Source organism: Glycine max, chromosome 7 (assembly GCF_000004515.6).
Source record: "Glycine max cultivar Williams 82 chromosome 7, Glycine_max_v4.0, whole genome shotgun sequence".
Lineage (NCBI taxonomy): Eukaryota > Viridiplantae > Streptophyta > Magnoliopsida > Fabales > Fabaceae > Glycine > Glycine max.
Window position 1 is genome coordinate 8,652,771 of NC_038243.2, and position 18,337 is coordinate 8,671,107.

The 18,337-nt window shown below is 34.1% G+C and overlaps 2 protein-coding genes across 4 annotated transcripts; both read left to right on the top strand.

Annotated features, from left to right (window-relative positions):
* The first annotated feature begins 7,931 nt into the window (after positions 1-7,931).
* Positions 7,932-8,727, top strand: LOC121175106 (heat shock cognate 70 kDa protein-like). Its single transcript, XM_041016955.1, has one exon. The coding sequence runs from the start codon at positions 7,933-7,935 to the stop codon at positions 8,725-8,727; it is 795 nt and encodes a 264-aa protein (XP_040872889.1). The 5' UTR covers position 7,932.
* Positions 8,728-10,832: 2,105 nt separating this feature from the next.
* On the top strand, positions 10,833-16,391 carry LOC100794505 (LEAF RUST 10 DISEASE-RESISTANCE LOCUS RECEPTOR-LIKE PROTEIN KINASE-like 2.4). 3 transcript variants are annotated; one of them, XM_041016956.1, is made up of 4 exons: positions 10,844-11,748; positions 13,711-13,806; positions 13,910-13,942; positions 14,697-16,391. In XM_041016956.1, the coding sequence occupies exons 1-4, from the start codon at positions 11,013-11,015 to the stop codon at positions 15,803-15,805; spliced, it is 1,974 nt and encodes a 657-aa protein (XP_040872890.1). In that variant the 5' UTR covers positions 10,844-11,012; the 3' UTR covers positions 15,806-16,391. The 3 variants fall into 3 exon arrangements, with proteins under 3 accessions (XP_006583421.1, XP_040872890.1, XP_003530026.1); XM_006583358.4 differs by lacking the exon at positions 13,711-13,806 and having other exon boundaries at positions 10,833-11,748; XM_003529978.5 differs by lacking the exons at positions 13,711-13,806; positions 13,910-13,942 and having other exon boundaries at positions 10,846-11,748.
* The last annotated feature ends 1,946 nt before the right edge of the window (positions 16,392-18,337 follow it).

Below are 18,337 nucleotides of genomic sequence, written 5' to 3' on the forward strand. Positions count from 1 at the left end.
CTAATCGCCTGAGAATTCTTTGTCTTAACACATTGGAAAATACATCCTTTGTGTTGCAAGTAGAGGGTACATCTACTTGGGTTATAATACTGAGAACAAGAGAGGATACATCTCTTGTGGATCAGTTCAAGTGGAGGGTACATCCACTTGGTTCTTGTAAAGGATTTTACAAGGTTAAAGGAAATCTCAAGGACCGATGTGGTTGCTTGGGGACTGGATGTAGGCACGGGTTGTTGTCGAACAAGTATAAAAACTTGTGTTTGTTTTCTTCTTCCCTACGCTCTTTAATTTCCGCTGTGCACTTTTCATTTACGCTTTACTTTTGTCTAAGTTATTGTTTCGATTCTTTACTTTCTCATAACTTAGTAGTAAAGCCTAATCGAATCTAGTAATATTAAGAAGGATAATTTTTTAATTAGTCAAGACACGATTATAATTAATTCAACCCCCCCTTCTTAATTATTTCGAGGCCACTTGATCCAACATGGAGGGGGAAAGCGAATTCAAAAGCCAGGAGATGATGATAGTGTTGCATCTCTCCCAAACAGAGTAAAGAGGTTCTTTGACTGAAGGGACCGGGATTGTGCCGAGGAGAAATGCCATCTTGTTTTTGGAGATGAGGGTCATACGGATAGTACGAGACCAGGACTGGTAGTTGGTTCCGTCAAGGACAGGGGTAATAGATACAGATGAAAGACCATCACTAGGATGGATGAAATAAGGACTTGAAGGGTTGAGCAATGGATCATTCAAATCAGAACCAAAAGGATTGTCTTCCTTTGGATTTGAGGGAGGTATTGAGGACATGATTGGGCGACAGGCAGAGCTCTCGTACCATAAAATAAAAGAGGACAAGAGAGAAGATATTGAGGGCACTTGGTAATAAATGCTATGTATGTATTGATTTCAGCAATACAATTTATATACACGTATTACCCTAAAGGGATAAGGCCAACAAATCACAGCTCGTCCTATTCTAGAACCTACTGTAGGATCATAATAAAAAGATATTCACATAAAGAGATATTGACAAGAATAAAAGCTATTGGGTTGTACGGGTTTTGGGCCATTGTTCTGTTAGTAGGTGAAAAAACTGCCATAAGGGTGGTTTCCTCTTCCACATGATCTGGAAGATGGGCAGGCCAAAAATCTTGACAAAATTAGGTCCTTCTTTGATGCTTTCCACATGTTTGGTGTAATGCCCCGCCCTGATACTTTCTTGTTTTTGTATATATTATAATTCCTTTTAATATATTTTCTCTAAATTGTCATTTTCCTCCATTTTAAACACTAAAGGTTATATTTAATTTCAAACATTAAAAACTAGATTCTATTGCATTATTTCTAATGATAGTTTGTTTTTAATTAGTTTCAAGGGTGTGTGACAAAGAACAAGTTGTGCCATCTATTGATGTAATTTACATGTAGAAAAGGTTGTTCCATCTATAGTAAACAGATTTCGACATCTAGCGCCAGAAGTGTAGTAGGAAAGAGAGTATTATTTTCGTGTCAGATGCTAGAGGAACAATAGGGTATGTAGCTCCAGAAGTATGAAATATAAATTTTGGTGGAGTTTCACATAAATCTAATGTTTACAGCTACGAAATGATGCTACTAGAAAGGGTGGCAGGGAGAAAAGAATATTAATGCGGAAGCAAGTCACACAAGTGAGATATACTTCCCACATTGGGTCTGCAACATGCTAGAGCAGGGTGGAGATTTAAGACCTAACGGGGTGATAGTGACAGAAGAAAACAAGGTAGTAAAAAGAATGACTGTAGTGGGTTTATGGTGTGTTCAAACCTTTCCAAAGGATAGACCTACTATGACTAGAGTAGTAGATATGCTAGAAGGCAAAATAAATTCCCGAGAAATTCCCCAAAACCTGCTCTTTCTTCTCCCACTAGGTCAATGCTAGAATCTACCACAAGATGAGCTAAATTTCTTTGCACTTTGGGTAGATAATCTTGGAGTACAACTATGGAAAGAAACTAACATGTGAAAGAGACTCACATTTGAGGGAGGAAGAGATGTATTAGAGTACAAGTATGAGGTGAAGTCTCACATCAGGTAGAAGTGAAAAGGTTGAGTGAGTAATTCAATTGAAGGTAATTAAATTTCAGTCCATTATAAATGCTTCATAATATTCTTTGTAGCTTCTCTAATATTAGTTTTCTTAGTTATATTGTAGTTTAGTATTAGCTTTCTAACACATTTAGACTTCCAATTTGTGTCTAACTGTTTAAACTGATTAGTGAACAAAATGAAGCCGCAAAACAGTTCAACTGTAATATTAAATGTATTAAATATATATTAAACATTGAAAAGAAAAAATAAGTTTTTCTTTGAAAAATTTAACTAATACAAAATGATCTGACTAAAATTTTATTATTAGACTACACCATAGCCACCTGATTCAGTTCTTGGTTAGGCTGTACAATTCAATCCAGTGGTGTTATTGCTTTTTATTCACTTTGGCAGGAAAACGAGGAACTCCTGTCATAAATTTTACGAGTGCACGTCTGCACTGTTGAAGTACCGTGGAAAAATATATTGTTTAGATGAAGAAATTTAATAAGATAATTTAATTTTTTAAAGAATTTTAATTTTTTTTAGTTAAATAAAATATTTGGATAAAAAATTTTAAAAAAAATTAATATTTTGTTTAAATATTTTAATTAACTTAAATATTAAGATTTTAAATTCTTTCAAAAATAAAAAAATTTAAAATTCTTCTGTAAACTTAAAGATCCGACAGGTTATGGCTCCCTCCTTCATTCTCTCACTCTTCTCTCTCGCAATAGTTTTACATGCCCATTCAAAGTATAGAGCTGATGGTACGTCTTACGCGTTGGACGGTAGGCGTAATCTGAGGAAATATATATAAAAAAATATTTATTTTACTTTTTAATCTTTCTTTTTATTTAACTGTAAAGTGATTTGACACTATAAGTGGGTGTCAAAAGAATACCATAAATATGAAAGTTATTTAATAGTGTTAAGTAACTCTCGTAAATGTCCAGTGCGAAAACGAGAATGTTGAAAATATTTCCTTGGCTTGAGAATTGCGGGTGGCGTGTCCAAGTGTCGGTAGACGTTATTCCTTTTGAAAATGGTCGTCATTTTCTGAGGAAGCTTTCGGTCGCGGGTTTCTCGTCCACTATTTGGTTCTCAACAGAAGTATGTGTTATATCTTTTCTATGTTAGTCTTTCGTTCAATTTCACCTGTGTCAAACGTGATGGACTACAAGTAAGTTGAACTCATAAAAAACGGAAAAGTTAACCACCCAAAGACTCATATATTCGAGTTTAAGATTTTGAATTAAAATAATATTCAATTTTACTTATATTTTTTAGTGTTTACTCCCATTATTGCACAATAAAGTACCCAAGTGATTGTAAATATATATATACAAATCAATGTTCTGTCCTTTTTCCTATCATCATTACAAAAAATTAACTTGGAGGTTTCCTAATGCCAAGAGTTGAAGATGATTGATGATGCATCTCTTTAAATTCTCCTTGCCATTCGGAATCTTCCAATTCATGTCATTGACCTTGTCAAAACTCAATTCCTTCTCGATATATATAGTTATTAATTGCACAGCAAATTAGTTGAGAAGTATTTATATACATAACTTGAAATTAAAGAAGAAAAATCTTTTACAAAGTTAACTATTACTAAATGATCTGACTGTAAAATTTGATTGAGACTAAACCATAACAACCTAGCTAACTGTTTGGTTCATGGTTAGACCATATAGTATGGTGCTGCTAATCTATTGCCTTATTCACTTTGGTAGGTAATTAAACTAGGAAATCTATTTCTTAGACATGGTTTGATTTTTCTTTAAAAATAAAATACTCAATAGGACTTCAAATTAGACCATTTTATTTTATTCCATTTTTTCCTATCTTTCTCGCACGTACATAAAATAAGGGCAACTCCAACTCCAACGATGCATTGCTCACTGGCAGCGCATAGTTAAGAAACCGAAAAAAGCATTTTTAATCCGTTGGAGAAAAACATTGCATTAGCTCTGATGGCTTTGAAGTGTTATGCAGAGACTCATTTCTCTTCCCTTTTTTCATGGGTCAATGCACAAAATGTTTCATATTAAAAATATTGTTTTGTTATATTCTAGGGTCAATTTGAGAAACTTTTGTGAATTGCTTTTTTTGGATCTATTCTAACTTCTTAATATAAATAACTGATAAGATTAAATTTCTGAACCATCTTGAGCTCACTGTTGGATTGAGTTATTTAAAATTAGGAAAGAGATGTGACATTATAAAAAAAAAATGTGAAATATTATTAAAAAATATATATTTTTTGAATAAATTTATAGGTTGGGAATACTTTAAATATGTATAGTGTGGAGGATACTAACTCCAATTAAATATCCTCTTCGAAAATCACTCGTAAAAAAAGAGAAACACATATAATATGTATAAACTTATATTCACATGTGTATATGGCTCACATAATATATGTGTTTTCTCTTTCCTACTAATAATTTCCCATAAATGAAGGAGAGCCCCAATCCCACTAACCCATCGAGCCTTAGGTTTCTTGGACAAATGAGCAACTCAAGCTAAAACTTAAAAAGACCAACTTAATTACTCTCCAATGCTAAAAGACTTGGACCTGGCCACTATTGACAATATCTATCACTTTCTCTCTATTTTATTTTATTTTTCTATCTTTTTTTCTACCTCATCATGGACTGGACATTTATTATTTTCCTTGGACTGGAAATTTATTATTTTCCTTAATTTTGAGAGGTGTGTATTTAAAATAATAAAAAGATAAAAAAATACCATGTGACATTTGATTTTTATATGCTAAAAAATGGAACTAAATTAGCAAAACACTAGATTATAAGTAACAAACCGGCCATGGTTAAAAAAATGTTTAATTTAACTAAAATATATTGATAGTATAAACATTTTTTTACATTTTCATTCAATAAAAAATGATCATATATAATTTTTTTGATTTTTATAGTAATTATTATAAAACTCATCCTAAAATTATTTTTTTATTAATTAATAATGTAAAAATTCTTAGACCGATAATACGTAACTTAAATTAAAAAAGTGTTTACATAGTTTTAAATTTTAATATTTATTATTCCAATAGAGAATTGGTATATGGGAGAAACTGTTATACTAAATTTATTAAATGAGTTCGATTTGAGCTGAAAATTCTGACTCTAAACTTTTTTTTTCACATTTGTCTAATGGACAATATTAGGAATTAATTATGAAAGTTAATTTTTAAAATATGAAAAATAATTAATTGCATAACTGAATGATAGCATCTAAAAACTTTAACTGAATAAAACTAGTTAATTTGATTAATAAATTGGGTGATGAATTATTTTTAAATATTTTTTTATCAATAATATTTAACTATTTTTCAAATTTATTTTTATATGTATGTAATAAGGTGCACCTGGTTGGGTATGTGGGTCGGGAATGGGTACTGGGTTTGGGCTTGGGCTTAGGAGGTGAGTTACAGGACTGCTGGTTGCCCATGGCCGTAGTTGAAACTTGCTATGTACAACGATATATAATAAGTGTTTATTTATTTATTTATATAGTTTTATTAGTCAGAGGATAACTGGCATGGGGAAAATAAGGACAACCATGTCTGTTGAATGAGAACCATTAGTCTGCAGATTATGTTTCTTTCGCTGAAATAGTAATAAAAATGGGGAAAAGTAGTAGGGCACTTGAAATCATTCCCTATGGCCTTATCTCAAACGTAGTAGTAGTAAATGATTTTCTTTTAATAAAAGGGAAAGGTTAAAAATAATAAAAAGTAGTAGATGGAGGGTTTAAGTTTAATTAATTAATATAGGTGGAGGGTTTTAGCTTAATTAATTACTAGACATACACCTTTATAAATAATTAAAAAAATATTTAAATAAATAATTTGTTTGATAAATAAAATTTAAAAATATAATTATTTATAATATTTTATATCATTAATGGTTAAAGGAGATAAAAAAAATTATGTATAAATTAAGATAATTTTTATTTATTCATATATTTATAAGGAAATATTTTAAAACTAAAGTCTAACCACTCAACAAAAGTTGAATAATGTAAAGATAAAAATAAGTATTATACATAAATTTTATAAGAGTACGAGGATAAAGTAAAATTGACATAACAAAGCAGACAAACAAAATATATATAATGAAAGGAAAATAGTCACCCATAATATTAAAACACAAATTATATGAATAAAACACCAAAAATTATTCATTTAAATAGAATTTTTGTATTTTTTTTTTGTCTGTTGTTGAATTTTGTTTTTTTTTTCGTGTGCTCCTTTTTAAAATTTGAAGTAAGATTGACTGTTCATAAGAGAATGTCAAAACATTGTTTATTCGCCTTTCTCCTTAATGGAGTTTTTGAAATATGATGATAAAGATGCATCTTTTGACTTCTTGGATGTTTGTAGCTTGGAGCTTTTGTTTTTGATAGATTTTATAATCTCATATTTTTCTTTAATGGTTTTTCTTCATCTTTTGATAATGAAGATGTATATTTTGCCTTCTTGGATAGTTGTAGCTTTGGAGTTTGAGTTGTACGTGTCATCTTCATTATTTGCCTTTTTTCTTAATGGAGTTTGTAAGATTTGATAAACTTCTTCATTAGATGATGAAGATGTACCTTTTAACTTGTTGGATGTTTGTAGTTTTGGACCTTGACTTATAATTAGTTCTTCATCTAACTCATTCGAAAATATTAATTAGTGGACGAAACTATTAATATTTTGTACATCAAGTAAAAATGTAAAAAATTATAAATATGGTTACTTGTTTAATTTCTTTGAGGAAAAGATGATGACAAATGATATTTTTTAGGGTAAAAGTCCTTGTGACGGTATAAGTTTGAAATCCTTTCTTTAAGTTGTGAGCTGTGAGCTTAATTTCAAAAATAAAAGTACGTTTGTAAAGGGTATACAATATTGATAGTATGTCAGCCTTATTTGTATTTTGGATGTAAAGAAATTCAGATGTTATTATGTTCATAATTTGTTGCGCATCTCGAACCTAAAAAAGATTTTTAAAATTTTAATATTAATTTAATTATATTATAAAAATAATTCATTATATACATATATTAAACCTTGGTGTTGGATACATGATTGTTTGCATTCTCTACGATTTCTAACTCAACATTAATTCATTGGAAATTAATGCTTTCCTTAACTCAGTTCTATTTGCAAGAACTAGAGAATACTATACAACGTGTTTTCTGCATGATAGCAATACCACACAAAGAGAGGGGTGCAGATAGCAGCTATAGGCCCACAATCAGACCAGCTTTGCCTTGCTAATATCTTGTCGGGAGTTTGTTATAACTAATAGGATAATTTCACAAATTCTGTTAGTGATATTTTCATTCTGTTATATTCTTGTTTTCCCCTTTATCAAGTGTATCAACCCTTATAAATACCATGAATGAATGAAATAAAGGAAGGAAAAGGTTTATCAGTACAGTCTTAGTAGTAGCAGTAGAAATTAGCTAGGTATAGAAGTCCATTTGTATCAATTGGTCCGACCTGTCATCCATGGCTGCCTTCCATGGCTGCCTCTACCTGCCGGAACCACTACCTTCCACCATACCCACTCCCTACAGTCACCTACCGCCCATGGCTGCCTCCCATGGCTACCTCTACCCCTACTCCGGCCATGCCATAGCACACCACCTACAACCACCCCTGCAAGAGCCATCCATTCCGTCTCAGCACCCACCTTCTCTTTATGTACATCCAGCTCAATCCCTTGGGATTGATTTTGAGAGTACCCGGATCCGCTTGCTAGCCTTGTGCGATACCCGGAACCACCCCCATTTCCTTCTTCGGTGCAGCCACCACCGCCTCCGCCGCCGCCAACTCCGCCTCACCCTCACATGCCTCCTCCTCAATTCACATCACACTCCCATGTTCCTCCTCAGCTTTATCCTCAGGAATGGGGCAACCCAAACTGCCCAATGCCGCCCATGATACCTCACTCCCACGTTCCTCCTCCCCTTCCTATGCCTCCCGTGATTCCATGCCCCGCACCCAGGCAACAAAGCCCCACACCCACCCCGACTCTGCTTCCCATGGCTGGAAAAGGAGATAGTCTTGCTATCAGAATCGATTCTGACACCACCTGCTTCCTCGTCAGCGTGTGGCAGCACCATCGTGTCGAAATCATCACCACTGATCAGCGTAACAGAACCACACCGTCTCATGTTGCTTTCACCGAACGTTTGATTGGTGACGCCACCAAGGACCAGGTCACCATAAACCCCGTCAATACCATTTTCGATGTTGATGCCTCCATACGGAGTGATATGCAGTTATGGCCTTCTAAGGCTATCCCTGGCCCTCCTGACAAACCTACGATTGTGGTCAACTACAAAGGTAAATCCAGTGTTCTTGAATCTTTGGCTGGTATTAATCTGCCACGTGGCCAAGGCATTTGCACTAAGGCACCCTTAGATATTAGGCTCTGGAATCACCTTCTTCCAACCCCAGAGCTTGTGTTGGAGTTCTATGGCAAGATTTTTTCAACAGATGAAGCACACGTTTCTCAGGCCATAAATGCTGCCATAGAAAAGCTTGCTGGCCAAGGGATTTCCACCAACCCTTTGACATTGTTGGTAAAGAAGAGTGGTGTTCCTGATCTTTATTTGGTGGATCTTCTCGGTATAACTTAGGTTCTAGTTCATGGACACCCTGAGAATATTTATGACCAGATTACGGATATGATCATGGAGTATATAAATCCGGAAGAAAATTTTTTACTGGATGTTTTCTCTATTAACACTAATTTTACTACTTGTGAGTCCATTAGGATGTCTCAAAGTATTGACAACACTGTGCTCAGGACTTTGGCTATGGTGACAAAGACTGCCAAGTCTCCTGAAGGATTGTTAGAGAAAGTTATAGTTGATGAAGTCAATCTTGGTTTTGGTGATGAAATTTATGAGGATGCTAGAATGGAAGAACAACAGTTGTTTGAGTTCCATCCATCTCTTTTCAAAATTCACGAGTCTATTGTGGGTGTTTCAATTTTAGCAAACAATTTGGTTCAGATTCAAGTTCAGGTCTATGACAGTGAATGTATGAGGACTCATGACAACAATTTGCTTGGGCAATTTGAGTCTGATGTTAATGTGGTTAACGCTTTGATAATTATGTATGTGCAATGTGGCAATATCAACACTGCTAGGTTGGTGTTTGACAAAATGCCTAATCAGGACAGGACTTTGTGGAGTGCCTTGATTTCTAGCTATTTTGAATACAAGGAGCCTTTTCTTTTGAGGTATGACTTAACAACTCCATTTGCTATGTTTGTGGCTATGACTAGTCGAATATCTTTCGAAAGATACCAAATAGCCAAGGTTTACAGAAGGGATCACCCATCCAAGGGAAGATACAATGAATTTTATCAATGTGACTTTGATGTTGCTTGTACCCCTGGTCTGTCTGAAATTATAGGCCTGGATTATTCCAATGGAGTTATATTAGAAGTTGTTTCTCAAAAAGACGCTCAGCTTGGGTCAATTGCTACCAGTAGCCAATATGATAACCTTATAGGGATGATTGGTTCAAGATCAGTGCCTAGAGTTGGTGTGAGTATGGGAATTGAAGGAGTATTGGTCATACTGGAGCAACTACAGACAGACATTCACTACATCATAGAAGAAAGCAAAGAGACCGTGGCGACTTTTCTGTTCTTAGAGAGACTCAAGAAGAACAACTATGAAGTTCTCTTCATGGTGAATGCAATTGTTGAGTATGCAGTTGGGCAACCCAAGGACAACAATGGAAAGAAATTGGCTTCAGCCACAAAGGAAAGGTTGAAGCTAGATGATGAGACCGTGGAGGAGAAAAAGAAGGTAGCGAATAAGAAGAAGTCATTTGACGAGCTTTACAAAGGATTAGTAGTTGAGAAAGTTGACAGAATTGATACTAAAGAGCATTTTGCTGCTAAGCATTTTTCTGTTGCGGGTCAACTAGAGTTTATGGTTGTCCTCTTTATCCCCTTGAAGGAACCTTTTGATCTCTTTGACACTAGGAAGATGCCTAGCAAAATCAAACTCTTTGTTAGGGGTATTGTGGATTCTGAGGATCTTCCTCTCAACATTTATAGAGCATTGCTGCAGCAGAACAAGATCCTGAAAGCCATTAGGAAAAACTTGGTTAAGAAGGGCATTGAAATGTTCTTGGAAATTGCTGAGAACAAAGAGAACTATAACCAGTTTTATGCAGCCTTCTCTAAGAATCTCAAACTTGGTATTCATGAGGTTTCTCCGAACAAGACAAAACTCACTGAATTGCTCAAGTATCACCCCACTAAGAGAGGGGTGCAGATAGCAGCTATAGGCCCACAATCAGACCAGCTTTGCCTTGCTATTATCTTGTCGAGAGTTTGTTATAACTAATAGGATAATTTCACAAATTCTGTTAGTGATATTTTCATTCTGTTATATTCTTGTTTTTCCCTTTATCAAGTGTATCAGCCCTTATAAATACCATGAATGAATGAAATAAAGGAAGGAAAAGGTTTAACAGTATAGTCTCATAGTAGTAGCAGTAGAAATTAGCTAAGTATAGAAGTCCATTTGTATCAAACGCATATATAATTCAAGTTGGCTCTCAAAATTTTACGCTGAATTAATTAATTTATAGTAAAAATAGATAGTATTCCTTCTAATAAAATAAAGTTGGGTGAGGTGAGATATGATGTATGTTGTTTAATTGGGTGCAGTTAATTAAAAGACATTTAGTAGGAGACCGGGTCCGAATTTTGCATAGTATTTTGTTTTGGTGTGGGGAAGTCAGAAGAAGGCACAGGGTCATGGAGAAAGAGGAAAGAGGGTGGTAGTTTCGTAGGAGGAGTTTTGCTTTTATTGATTCATATGGTGGTGAGAATCGTGGCCATCATTTTCAAAGAACATGCATTTATGTGTGAAGAGTGTTGCGCGCAAGAGTAACAATGGATTGCAAAGAGCATATCCCCAAGCTCCGTACGTTGGTACTCACCGTCTGTTGGTTGTTGTTAATCACTCTGCCATACTGTGAAGCCGCATACAATTATTCGGAATGCAAAGAGCAAACATACAAATGCGGAAATCTGATCAACATATCGTATCCTTTCTGGGGAAACCACCAGCGAGACTCTGAATGTGGTGGCGGTGACCTATTCGAGCTCAAATGCTATGATGATGATACTACACTTCTAATTGGCTCTCAAAATTACACGGTGAAGGAGATCAACATCACCACTTACACCATGAGACTGGTCCGAACAGACCTTGCCCGTGATGTTTGCTCTCCGCAATTTGGTGACACTTATCTGAACCCTACTCTGTTCTCGTATACCCCTAAAGTGTACAACGTCACCATATTCTACGATTGTCCCATCACATATCCACCGCCTACACACAGCATTACGTGCGGGTATGCTGTCCCTAATATTGGGGAGGGATTTCAGGATCAAGTTTTAGAGCAGTGCAAGCGACGTTTGCACGTGCCGACTGACGTTCCTCAAGTTGATTATGGTGGTGGTGAAAATTCTCTTGATAAAGGGTTTGAGGTCAAGTATACTGTTTCTCAAGATTGCACAACATGCCTGGGAAGTGAAGGAAATTGCTCGAGACATGATGCTCATTTTTACCAAAATTTATGCCATTATTGCCCTGATGGATCTCACGCCCTGCACTGTTCTAAAAGTATGTCTTCTATCCTATCCTCGCTCCTCTTTTCTCCTACCAACTTACTGTTGTAGCAAAATCCTCTCCATACTTTGCTATCTCTTTGCTCTTAAATCTGCATCTGGTTCCCGTTAGGAAGTACGAATCCTCCAATTCAACAAAATCATCACGTCAATAATTACTTTTTTTTTTAAAGCAAATTATCATTTTTTTTCTTACAATAATGAAATCAGTGTCTCAATTTCCCTATCCTAGCTGCCTTCCTAGTCCCCACTTAATAGTTCTCTCACTTTTTTTTTTCTCCCCTCGGCAAGTCGTATAAATTATAGGTATAAGCTTGGGTATTAATTGTTCTATCTTCGGGACAGACATACATACACTACATCACCCAAAAACAAGAACAGAGTGGAATAAGATTAATTTCTAATATTATATTACGTTGAAGTGTATCTCTCCTCGATAAATAAATAGTAGTAAAAAGTCGAAAAGTGGTACTTATAATTATAATAAAAATAATTATTAAAAATTCATATTTCTAACACAAATTTACTCAATAATCTCTGGGAAGTTTCAGTTACAGTTACGTTTGTTGACTTGACATTGAGAAAAACTAGATAATTGACTGCACATTTTTCCTAGTATTGCTGTGTCCATCTCAGATGGTCCCCTACAATACAAGTATTAGGTGGTTCCTTCTTTACAGCTTCATGATTTGGTTTTTCCGTTCTCAGTTTTTCCTGCTTTTCTTACAAGTGTGAATTCATTTGATTGAAATTTTGCACATGTTTTGTGGGGACAAAACAATCAATTGGTTGAAGCTTATATCTGATTTGGTTTTTCCGTTCTCAGATTTTCCTGCTTTTCCTGCTTTTCTTTATCAACTATTTTTTTTATTACAAATCATCTTGTGATAAATTAGTTAAAAGTTATTTATTAATATTTTTATAGTTAATTATAATTAATAATATTACTCGTATTTTGATGACAAGAATTAAAAAGAAATTAAAATATAAAATATAAAGATTAAAAAGACTATTTTCAAAGAATTAATATATAATTAAAATACAAATTATAAGATATAATAAAATTACTTTCAAATGAACTAAAAGAGAAAAATATAAACTATAAAAACTTAAAAAAATTATTTTAAAAATATAAATATTAAAAGATAAAATGGAAATCAAATAAGTAATTAAACGTTAATGTATTAATGTTACGATGCATACTTTGATTTCTCCACTTTCCATTAGAAAATCGCTTGCACCAATCAAATCATCCACTTATTCTGGTTTTCTCCTTCATAGTCACAAAATATGACTCTTAACTTCTACTCATAACTGTGCAAAATCTGTATAAATAACTTTATATAAATTTAATTTAGTGCAACCTATTCAAATGAAACTGGATACATGCGGTTGAATTCAGATATAACACCAACATCTATGTGGATAAAGCATCAACAGTATTGTTCATTCCATAATTGCTTCTTTGATTTGTTATGTAGGGAAAGAAGTCACATGCCAATTCTAAATTCTTTTTCAATATGATATTAAACATATCAAAATGTATCTAAAATTGATTCTGGACTTAGAATCAATTCCTTCACACCAAATCAAACACATATTATATTGCCTTATTCACTTTGAAAAGAAAACAAGAAACTAAATTTCTTAGTAATTGTTTGATTTTTCTATAAAGAAAAATGAAAGGCTTCATTTTGATTTAGTTTTTGAATAAATAACATAGGTATAAATTATAGCTATAAGCTTGGTTATTAATTGTTCTAACTTCGGGACAGACTACATCACCCAAAAACAAGAACAGGGTGGAATAAGATTAATTTCTAATATTATATTACATTGAAGTGTATCTCTCCTCAATAAATAAATAGTAGTAAAAAGTCGAAAAGTGGTACTTATAATAATTATAATGAAAATAATTATTAAAAATTCATATTTTTAACATTGGGTGTGATGTTAGTGCAGTATACAGTTACTGGTAATTCGATTGTGCCTCTCTTCAGATATCATGCCATAGCCATTAGCGTGTGCTTTCTTCATGGGGCCTTCGGTGAAAGTACATAAATATACATGTTTATGTTTGTTATATTCAACTACAATATCTTCCTTGAATTGGCACAATGCTAACCCATCTCTGCTTTCCCTGCGGACTGTTTCAGGAAAAATTAATTGGAAGGTGAAACTCCTTATAGGTAATAGATCGAGTTTTCCTTCAACTTTTTTTGCTATTTTATGCATATTTATTTCTCTTAACGAGGAGTACTCTCAAATTAACACTCTCTATTATTAAAATTCATTAAAAATTATAAATTTAAGAGAGCGACTCATTAAATATGGGACTAACATAAAAGAAACACAAAAATGCAAAGAAAAAAATTAGAAATGAGAAGAAAAACAATTGACAAATCTTTTTTTTTATCAACAGTGAAAGAACAGTGAGATAAAAAAAAAATTGACAGAAAGAACGGAGAGATACACAGGCAATCTTAAAAATCTACATGTTTTGGATTAATTGATTTATTTTATGTTCGCAAAAGTTTTTAATAATGAAAATATTTAAAAAATCTTTTGAAAAATATATTTTCAATTTTCGAAAAAAAAGTCACCAAACATACCATCATCTTTTACTTTGCATATCATGACTTACATGATGCATTCGGTCAGGAACACTTGTTTGGAAATAACCTCATATCCATTGAAAAACTAAAAATTGTCTTTAAAATAACAAAAAAAAAAACACATAATTAACTGCCGTCTTCTTATTCTTACCATATCTATGGTTCAATTTACAAGCATTGGTAATTCACCGTCGTGTTCTTATATATTCTTATTTATTTGGGTCTTGTTTGTTGTATACATTTTAAACTGATAAATATTAACTTCCAGAAATAAAAGGAATTCAAGTATTTCCTAACCCCTAATTCTGCTATATATCTTTTAACACAGGTATCACAACTGGAGTAGTGGGAGGATTCGTGATATGCGTCATAATTTGCTGTATTAAATCTATGTCATCAACAAATGGAAAACTTTCGTTTACGTTAAAGAATGACCAAGGTATAGAATCGTTCTTAAAACATCATGGAGCCCTAGCACAGAAGAGATATAAATTTTCCGAAGTTAAGAAAATGACCAACTCCTTCAAAGTTAAACTGGGTGAAGGTGGTTTTGGTACTGTATACAAAGGAGAGCTACTCAGTGGTTGCCCTGTGGCTGTAAAGATATTGAATGCATCCAAAGGAAATGGCGAAGAGTTCATCAATGAGGTTGCTAGCATCAGTAGAACTTCTCATGTTAATGTTGTCACACTTCTTGGATACAGTTTGGAAGGACGCAAAAAAGCTCTCATTTATGAGTTTATGCCCAATGGTTCCCTTGACAAGTTTATTCACAATAAGGGTCTTGAAACCACTGCAGCCTTGAGTTGGGATAATTTGTGGCAAATTGCAATAGGTATAGCCCGAGGACTAGAGTACTTGCATAGTGGTTGCAACACTAGAATTTTACATTTTGACATAAAACCACATAACATTCTTTTGGATGAGAATCTATGTCCCAAGATATCAGATTTCGGGCTTGCGAAGCTTTTTCCCAGGAAAGATAGCATTGTTTCCCTGTCATATGCTAGGGGAACAATAGGATATGTAGCTCCAGAAGTGTGCAACAAACACTTTGGTGGAATTTCACACAAATCTGATGTCTACAGCTATGGAATGATGCTGCTAGAAATGGTGGGAGTGAAGAAGAATATTAATGCAGAAGCCAGTCAAACAAGTGAGTACTTCCCAGATTGGATATACAACAGGCTAGAGCAGGGCAGAGATTTGACAACTGATGGGGAGATAGCCACACAAGAAAAAGAGATAGCAAGGAAAATGACTATAGTGGGTTTATGGTGTGTTCAAACAATTCCACAAGATAGACCAACAATGAGCAAAGTAATAGATATGCTAGAAGGCAACATGAATTCCCTAGAAATACCCCCAAAACCTGTTCTTTCTTCTCCAGCTAGATCAGTTCCAGAATTTACCACTAGTTCATTTCAATCTGAGTAGATCTTTCAAATTATTTTGTAAAATAGATCACTCAACATGATTATGTTGTACTTTTCATTCATTTTGAAACAAAGTGGATGCCATACAAGTGCAAACAAATTGAATTCAAATGCTAGACCAAACTGTGTGCTATGCTTAGTGGTTTGTAAGAGTCAGGGCCAAATATTATTGTTGCTGTAGGTGAGATCAAAGTTGTTGACTCTGATAAAATCAGCTACAAAGGATGGACAAGTGGCAGCAAATGTGCCTTCCTCTTTCTTGATAGTCTCTCGTCTTGAAGTTCTTTTCTTTTTCTTATTATAATTGTATTTTTAGTATCTTTTAGAGTTAATCGCTATCTTCCGGGTAACTTTATACTGTAACTTCCAGAATTTACTAGTTCTTAGCTATCTTCCGGGTAGATCTTGAGAAGTGGCAAAACCTGTTCTTTCTTCTCCCACTAGATCGATGCCAGAATTTACCACTAGTTCTTTGCTATCTTCCGGGTAGATCTTGCAAGTTATTTTGTAAAATAGTTCACTCAGACATAATTATTCTATAATCTATTTATCTATTTGTAATATATAAATCCTGAGGTTCAAATCAATACCATGTCACATCATTACCCCATTTCATCTCTTTGTATATATCCCATGTCTATTTGTTTGTCTATTTCCTTCTACGATTTCATTTTCATGTGAGAAAGAGAAGTGATTGAAGTACGTGAAAAAACTGTCATAAGGGTGGTTTCCTCTTCCACATGATCTGCAAGATGGGCAGACCAAAATTTCTATGCAAAATTGGGTCCTTCTTTGATTCTTTCCACATGTTTGGTGTAATGCCCCTCCCTGACATTCTTTTGTTTTTGTATATATTATAATTCCTTTAATATCTTTTCTCTAAATTTTCATTTTCCTCCATTTTAAACTCTAAAGGTTATCTTTGATTTCAAACATAAAAGACTAATTCTATTGCATTATTTCTAATGCTAGTTTTTTTTTTTATCAGTTTCAGGGGTGTGTGACAAAGAACAGGTTGTGCCATCTATTGATTTAGTTTACATGTAGAAGAGGTTGTTCCATCTTTAGTAAGCAGATTTCGACATCTAGCTTTGCTTTTATCTCAATTTTTTTAAGGTTCTGGTATGTTTTATATTGAAATTAATCAAGAAAATAATAATTTTTACAGGGTGTTTCTAAATTGTTATGTCATTGGTTATTGGAACTCCATATATTGCCAATTGCCACACACACTGTAAAACTTCATTTCATTGAGATGGCTTCCTTCACTTTTGTCTGCTCTGTCTAAATTGTCGAGTTCAACATGCATAAAACATATTGTGATCGAAGCATCTAAATAATTGACTATTCTACGGTTAGTGCTCATCCTTCAAGTGATTTCAAGAGTCTTTATATTTAACTTAAAAGCCCTTTTTTTGTATATAATCTGACAATTTTTAGCTATGATCGAGAACAGAGTAAAAATAAAAATAATTGAAAATAACAGCGTTGTTTGTATGCTAGATGGAAATGCTAAACTTTGGGTACATCCTTTGTGGTGCAAGTAGAGGGTACATCTACTTGGGTTGTAATACTGAGAACAAGAGAGGATACATCTCTTGTGGATCAGTTCAAGTGGAGGGTACATCCACTTGGTTTTTGTAAAGGATTTTACAAGGTTAAAGGAAATCTCAAGGACCGGTGTGGTTGCTTGGAGACTGGATGTAGACATGGGTTGTTGTCGAACCAATATAAAAACTTGTGTTTGTTTTTTTCTTCCCTACGCTCTTTAATTCTTGCTGTGCATTTTTCATTTACGCTTTACTTTTGTCTAAGTTATTGTTTTGATTCTTTACTTTCTCATAACTTAGTAGTAAAGCCTAATCGAATCTAGTAATATTAAAAATGATAATTTTTTAATTAGTCAAGACACAATTATAATTAATTCAACCCCCCTTCTTAATTATTTCGAGGCCACTTGATCCAACATGGAGGGGGAAAGCGGATTCAAAAGTCAGGACATGATGACAGTGTTGCATCTCTCCCAAACAGAGTAAAGAGGTTCTTTGACTGAAGGGACCGGGATTGTGCCGAGGAGAAATGCCATCTTGTTTTTGGAGATGAGGGCCATACGGATAGTACGAGACCAGGACTGGTAGTTGTTTCCATCAAGGACAGGGGTAATAGATACAGATGAAGGACCATCACTAGGATGGATGAAATAAGGACTTGAAGGGTTGAGCAATGGATCATTGAAATCAGAACCAAAAGGATTGTCTTCCTTTGGATTTGAGGGAGGTATTGAGGACATGATTGGGTGACAGGCAAAGCTCTCGTACCATAAAACAAAAGAGGACAAGAGAGAAGATATTGGGGGCACTTGATAATAAATGCTATGTATGTATTGATTTCAGCAATACAATTTATATACACGTATTACCCTAAAGGGATAAGGCCAACAAATCACATGATCTGGAAGATGGGCAGGCCAAAAATCTTGACAAAATTAGGTCCTTCTTTGATGCTTTCCACATGTTTGGTGTAATGCCCCGCC